The 6,225-nt window shown below is 19.3% G+C and overlaps 2 protein-coding genes across 2 annotated transcripts in view; one reads left to right on the top strand and one right to left on the bottom strand.

Annotated features, from left to right (window-relative positions):
- Nucleotides 1–1,584: 1,584 nt before the first annotated feature.
- Nucleotides 1,585–6,059, top strand: LOC102678957 (DNA repair endonuclease XPF). Its single transcript, XM_031513973.1, has 17 exons — nt 1,585–1,705; nt 1,816–2,000; nt 2,069–2,248; nt 2,324–2,504; nt 2,590–2,742; nt 2,823–2,936; nt 3,033–3,181; nt 3,260–3,414; nt 3,580–3,802; nt 3,899–4,064; nt 4,152–4,319; nt 4,387–4,524; nt 4,597–4,815; nt 4,890–5,063; nt 5,161–5,301; nt 5,373–5,564; nt 5,644–6,059. Exons 2-17 carry the CDS (start codon nt 1,933–1,935, stop codon nt 5,803–5,805), a joined length of 2,583 nt encoding a protein of 860 aa, XP_031369833.1. The 5' UTR covers nt 1,585–1,705; nt 1,816–1,932; the 3' UTR covers nt 5,806–6,059.
- An 8-nt stretch (nt 6,060–6,067) lies between these two features.
- LOC102679091 overlaps nt 6,068–6,225 on the bottom strand; it is a 2,072-nt gene continuing 1,914 nt past the window's right edge. Inside the window, exon 8 of the mRNA XM_006608734.2 lies at nt 6,068–6,196. Coding sequence (XP_006608797.1) covers nt 6,076–6,196 — 121 coding nt within the window. The 3' untranslated portion in view covers nt 6,068–6,075. The remainder of the gene's footprint in view (nt 6,197–6,225) is intronic.

Genomic DNA, 6,225 nt, shown 5'->3' with positions numbered 1-6,225 from the left:
CTTTATAAAATTATTTAAAAAAATTTGTAATTATTAATTTAATGTATTAATTTAATCTTGAATGTATTAATTTCTATGTTGATATATTTAGAATTGCTAGATGTCAACTAACAAATTTTTAAATTTAAGAAAATTATCTTTTTATAAAACAATCTAAAATTTTTAAAGTTATAAATATTATATTGGATAAAAATTACATTAACTTATTTAATTTTAAACAAAAATTATCTTTTTTTATGTCTTATATTGTATATCAATGTTTGTTTTTAACTTTGTATCTTATAAGAAATATAAAAAAATATATTATTAATATATAAAAATATTTGCAATTATTTTGATTAATATATAATTGTTTAATATATAAAAGCAAATTATATTTTTTTAGAAAAAAGAAAAATAAAAATAATGAAAAATATATATGACTATCAATACATGCATAGTTTAATTTAAGCAAATTTAAATAGCATATGTTATTATTTAAATTTAAATAAAAAAAATTAAAAAATTCACTTACGTGAATTTTTATTATAAGTGACATCTGCAACTTTATTTGATAAATGCAATTTTATGAAATTTTAATTACAAAATTGTGTACATAACATAAATAAATTTTTTATCATTTACAAAATATTCTATAATTTATTTAGAAAGATATACATAATGTTATTTTTACAAGAAATATTAATATTTAGAAAAAATCATTTTGAAATATATTAACCTCAAATATCTTTTACAAAACCAAAGGTATATAAAATAAAATTTACAAAAGAATATTAATTTAAAATATTTAAAATATATAAATTATAATTTTTTTAATATAATTATATATATTATGTGATTTTATAAAATCTATATTATCTATATATATTTTATAAAATTATAAATTATAATTTTATTAACTATTATCTTTAATTTTATACAAATATTATATGTGAAAAAAATTATTTAAAAAAAATGTTCATGAAATTTTTACAGATTAATATAAAACTTATTGCATGTTGATCATGTTAAAATTCATTATACTATGAGGAATATTTTTATTTTTCTTATTTTGGTAAGCATGTTTATTTATATATATATATAATTTGGAATTCTTTAAAATAACAAAATTATTTTATTTTAGCAAATATCCTATGTATTATCACATGAAGATAAATTATTACATTATATAATTGATGAAGTTCCAGGAGGTTCATACAAATATTATAGTTTAGCTTATGAAGGTTTTATTAAAATAATATTAAAATCTGAGTAAGTAAATTATTAAAATAATATAATATTAATTAATCATTTATATCTTGTATAAAATCTAATTATAAATAAAAAAAAGAAATATAATTTTTTATTGATATAATTTTTAATTTTATTTTATACTTCATAGTACTGGAGATGCAGATTTATATGCTTCACAAACAATAACAAAACCAACTTATGAACCAGATCAATATTGTCTTCAATCTGCTACATGTGGAGAAGATACTATTCTTATTCCAGATAGGTACATTAAACATAAATTTCTATAAAAAAATTAATCTACATTTAAATCTTAATAACAATATTTTTTTCAAGTTTTAAAAGACCAGTTAGTATAGGAATTTATGGACATCCATCACATGAAAATAGTAAATACATTCTTTTAGTATATCAAACAATAGATACAGAAAATATATCATATAATAAAGATTCAGAAATTTATAATAATAAGGTATATATTAAAATACAAAAATATTAAAAACAATAATTTATATTAATATTAATATATAAAAATTATAATTTTTTATATAATTTTTAATATAATTAATTTTATTATTTCAGGAACAAGAATCATCATTCTCTGCATATATTACTTGGTATTTGTTAGATTTACTTTTTCATATATTATTTTAACATATGTGTTTTGATATAATGATATAATAATTTCTTTAATTAATCATGTTGGAATATGAAAACCAAATATTTTTGGAAATACTCCATGAAGATGGATTAGTTATTATAGCAAAGTAATTATTGTATTATTTATGTATTATATATATAAAATAATATTTTATTTATATTTCTTATATTTTAGGGGACTTGGTATAGAAACAATATTTGCAAATATATTAAGAGCTTATATAGATCCTGGAAACTTAATTATAGTTTTAGGAACTACAAATCACGATGAACAATATTTTATTGATCTTTTAAAAAATTATGGATTAAAACAATTACCTCGTGTTGTAACTTCTGAATGTTCTTCTGATGAAAGGTATACAATATTTTCTGTTTGGAAATTTTCACATTTTAATATAATTTTTGTTTTATTATTTCTTAATATTTGTAGGGAAGTAATGTATCTGGAAGGTGGTGTATTATTTATGTCAGGTCCAATTCTTGTAGTAGATTTATTAAAAAAAAGAATTCCATTACATTTAGTTACTGGAATTCTTGTATATAGAGCACATAATATTTTAAATTCATATCAAGAAGCATTCGCTCTTCGTTTATATAGACAAAATAATAAAGTAAATATAAAAAAAATATAAAATAAAATAAAAATGAATTCTTATTACAAAAAATATTTCTTTTTAATTTTATAAATTCTTATAGACTGGTTTTATTAAAGCCTTCACTAATTCAGCATTGGCATTTACTGTTGGATTTATGCAAGTAGAACGAGTAATGAAAGCTTTGTTTGTTAAAAAATTATATTTATGGCCACGTTTTCATACTCTTATAAATAGTAGTTTAGAAACACATAAGGTAATAACATTTCAAAATTATTAAAATTATAATATATTATAAATTACACTATAAAGAATTATGTCAACAAATTTTTTTAGCCTGATGTTATCGAACTACATGTAAAAATTACACCTAAAATGTTAAACATTCAAATTTCTTTACTTGATATAATGAATTATATTGTAAAAGAATTAAAAAGACTTAATAAATATGTGAGTATGTTTTATTAAAAAAAAAATATTCAATTAAAAAAAAAAAAGATAAAAAAGATAAAAAGATAAAAATTCATTTACATCTTATTTTTATAGTTAGATTTAGATGATTTAAATGTTGAAAATGCAATAACAAAAAAGTTTCATAAGCAATTACAGTTGCAATTAGATCCTATTTGGCATCAACTTAGTTCTACTTCAAAGCAATTGTTATCTGATTTAAAAACATTACGTGCTCTTCTTGCGTAAGTATTTCAGAAATCAAAAAATAAATATAAATAATTTATTTTCTACATAAAAAAATAAAAATATAATTTTTTAAGATCTTTAACATATGAAGATAGTGTGTCATTTTATTCAATGTTAAATCGCTTACGTACTATGGAATATGCTATGAAAAATAGTGGTTGGTTGATGTTAGATTCTGTAGATACTTTATTTAAAAATGCAAAAGAAAGAGTTTATAATGAAAAAAATGGTGAGTTCGTTTGAATTCTTGTTAAAAAAGATTTATGATTATAATATATATATGTATATATGTAAAATATGTATTATATTTATTATATTTTTAATTATATATTTTTAATATATTTATGATACATATATTCGAAATTTTATAATGTAAAAATTGATTTTTATATAGAATTGAAACCTGAAAGTACTCCAAAATGGACAGCACTAACAGAAGTATTACTTGAAATTCAGAATGATAATAAAAAAAAAAGTAATTCTGAAAAAATCCTTATTTTGGTACATGATCGTAATATTTGTTATCAATTAAGAAATTATTTAATTATGGGTGCCAATGAATATTTACTTTATGAAGCAATGAAAAAACTTTCTCATAAAGAAATACAAAACATAAGGTATATTAAAAATAAAATCTTTTATTCAAAAGGAATAAATATAAATATATGGAAAAACACTTTAATTCTTATCATTTTTTTTATTTTAAAAAAAAGTGAAACAAGTGTGGAAAAAGAAAGTACATCTACAATTGAAGATAATAATGAAGAACAAGATACTTATGTATTAACATTATCTCAAAAAGTTAAAGAAGAAAATCAATCTGATCCACTAATCAAAGAAGAAATCAAACATCAAACTTTATTTGAAGAATGCTCACAAGTAAAATTTTATTATATATTATATTACTTTATTATATGTATAATATATCTAAAATTAATGCAATTCAATATAAATTATTATTATTAGATTGCAAATTTAGATTTAACAAATGTAAATGAAAATATACCTATTATTCTGATACAATCTTTAAAAAAAAATGGTGATCCAATGGCATTGCAACGTGCTTTAACAGAACATATGCCAAGTAACATTATTATGTATGTAGCAGATTTGTCTGCTATACGACAAATTGAAGTATGTATAACATTAAAAAAAATTAATTGTTAATTTATATCTATATAAATTTATATTCTATCAATAGGTTTATCAAAATAATAATCCATCAATAGATTTAAAGGTATATTTCTTAATTTATGGAGGTTCTGTGGAAGAACAAGAATACCTTACTTCGTTAAGGCGAGAAAAAGAAGCATTTCATGCATTAATTAATAGTAAAACTGTATGTATATTATATATTTCAAATGAATTTTCATATACATATGAATTATATTATGTATTTTTTTTATTTCAGACAATGGTTATTCCTGAAGATCAAGATGGAAAAACTGAAGATTGTTTAAGTCTTGCAATACAATCGGATGAAGACAGTGAAATGAATACACGTAAAGGTGGATTGCCAAAAATATCTGAAGCTCCTAATACTGTTATAGTTGATATGAGAGAATTTCGAAGTGAATTACCCGCTATACTATATACACGAGGCATGAAAATTGAACCAGTAACTTTACAAGTAAAAAATTTAAATATTTAAATGATTTAAAGAATGTAATTTTAACTACATCAAATAACAATCAGATTTTTTAGGTGGGAGATTATATTTTATCGCCAGACATTTGCGTTGAGAGAAAAAGTGTCTCTGATTTAATTGGTTCCTTAAATAGTGGAAGATTGTATAATCAAGCTATTGCTATGACACGGTATTATAACAAACCAATGCTTTTAATAGAATTTGATCCAAATAAACCATTTTGTTTTCAAGTACATATATTTTTATATATCATAAAATGCTAATTATTAAAATTTTCTAATTTATTAAATGATTTTTATAAAATTCATTAAAAATTTTTAATTATAGGGTTATTACTATGCTAGCAAAGATGTTCAAAATATGTTCATTACTTCAAAACTTCAACTTTTGACTTTACATTTTCCTCGTTTAAAACTTGTATGGTCACCTGGTCCTCATGCAACAGCTCAATTATTTGAGGAATTAAAGGTAATATAATTAAAATTTAAAGATTTTAAATAGTACTTTAAATTTATTTTGTCTTAAATATAAATTTGTAGGGGGGAAAAGATCAACCAGATCCAATAAAAGCTGCACAGATTGGAATTGAAGAAAATAAAGAAATACCAGTAGATAAATATAATTCTCGTATTCAAGATTTTGTTTCAAAATTACCTGGAGTTACTACTAAAAATTTACATTTAATATTAAGTAAAGGGCAATCATTAGATCATCTTAATAAACTTTCTAAAGTATGTCGTATAAAATCATAATTTAAATTTATTAAGAATATAAATTAAAAATATAGAATAATATATTTTAATATTTTAGGAAGAATTTACTGAATTACTTGGAAATAAAAATGAAGCACAAATGTTATATAATGCATTTCATGAAAAAATTTCTCTATTTGAAGAAAAATCAAGTACAAATGGTAAAAAATCTGGATCTAAAGGTCGCGGGAAAAAATTATTTACTAAAATCAAACAGTAATATTTTAAATTAATATTTCATTATTATGCATTTTTTACAAAATATTAGCTTGTTATATTATTGTTTGTTATATTTATATTATATTTAAAATTTACATGTATTGTGTATAAAAAAAATATAGAAAAAATATAGAAAAATTACGTATAAATTTTTTAAAAAATAAAAAAAATTATTTTTTTGTATTAAAAATACAATTTTTAATTATATCTTTGAATTTATATTTTAAATTTATTAATAAATATAATGAATTTAAATAAAAATATTTGTTTTTTATTCTTGTATTTCGAAAGTTCTTATTAAACATAGTATAGCTTTATTTATTATTTTTTCTAATATTGATATACAATTTTCTGAGACTAATATGTTAGTAACATGTTTTTCTTCAAATATCCTGTAACCATAAAATATAGAAATATAATT

This window comes from Apis dorsata, unplaced genomic scaffold, assembly GCF_000469605.1.
Source record: "Apis dorsata unplaced genomic scaffold, Apis dorsata 1.3 scaffold_44, whole genome shotgun sequence".
Classification (NCBI taxonomy): domain Eukaryota; kingdom Metazoa; phylum Arthropoda; class Insecta; order Hymenoptera; family Apidae; genus Apis; species Apis dorsata.
This window is presented reverse-complemented; position numbering and strand designations above follow the sequence as displayed.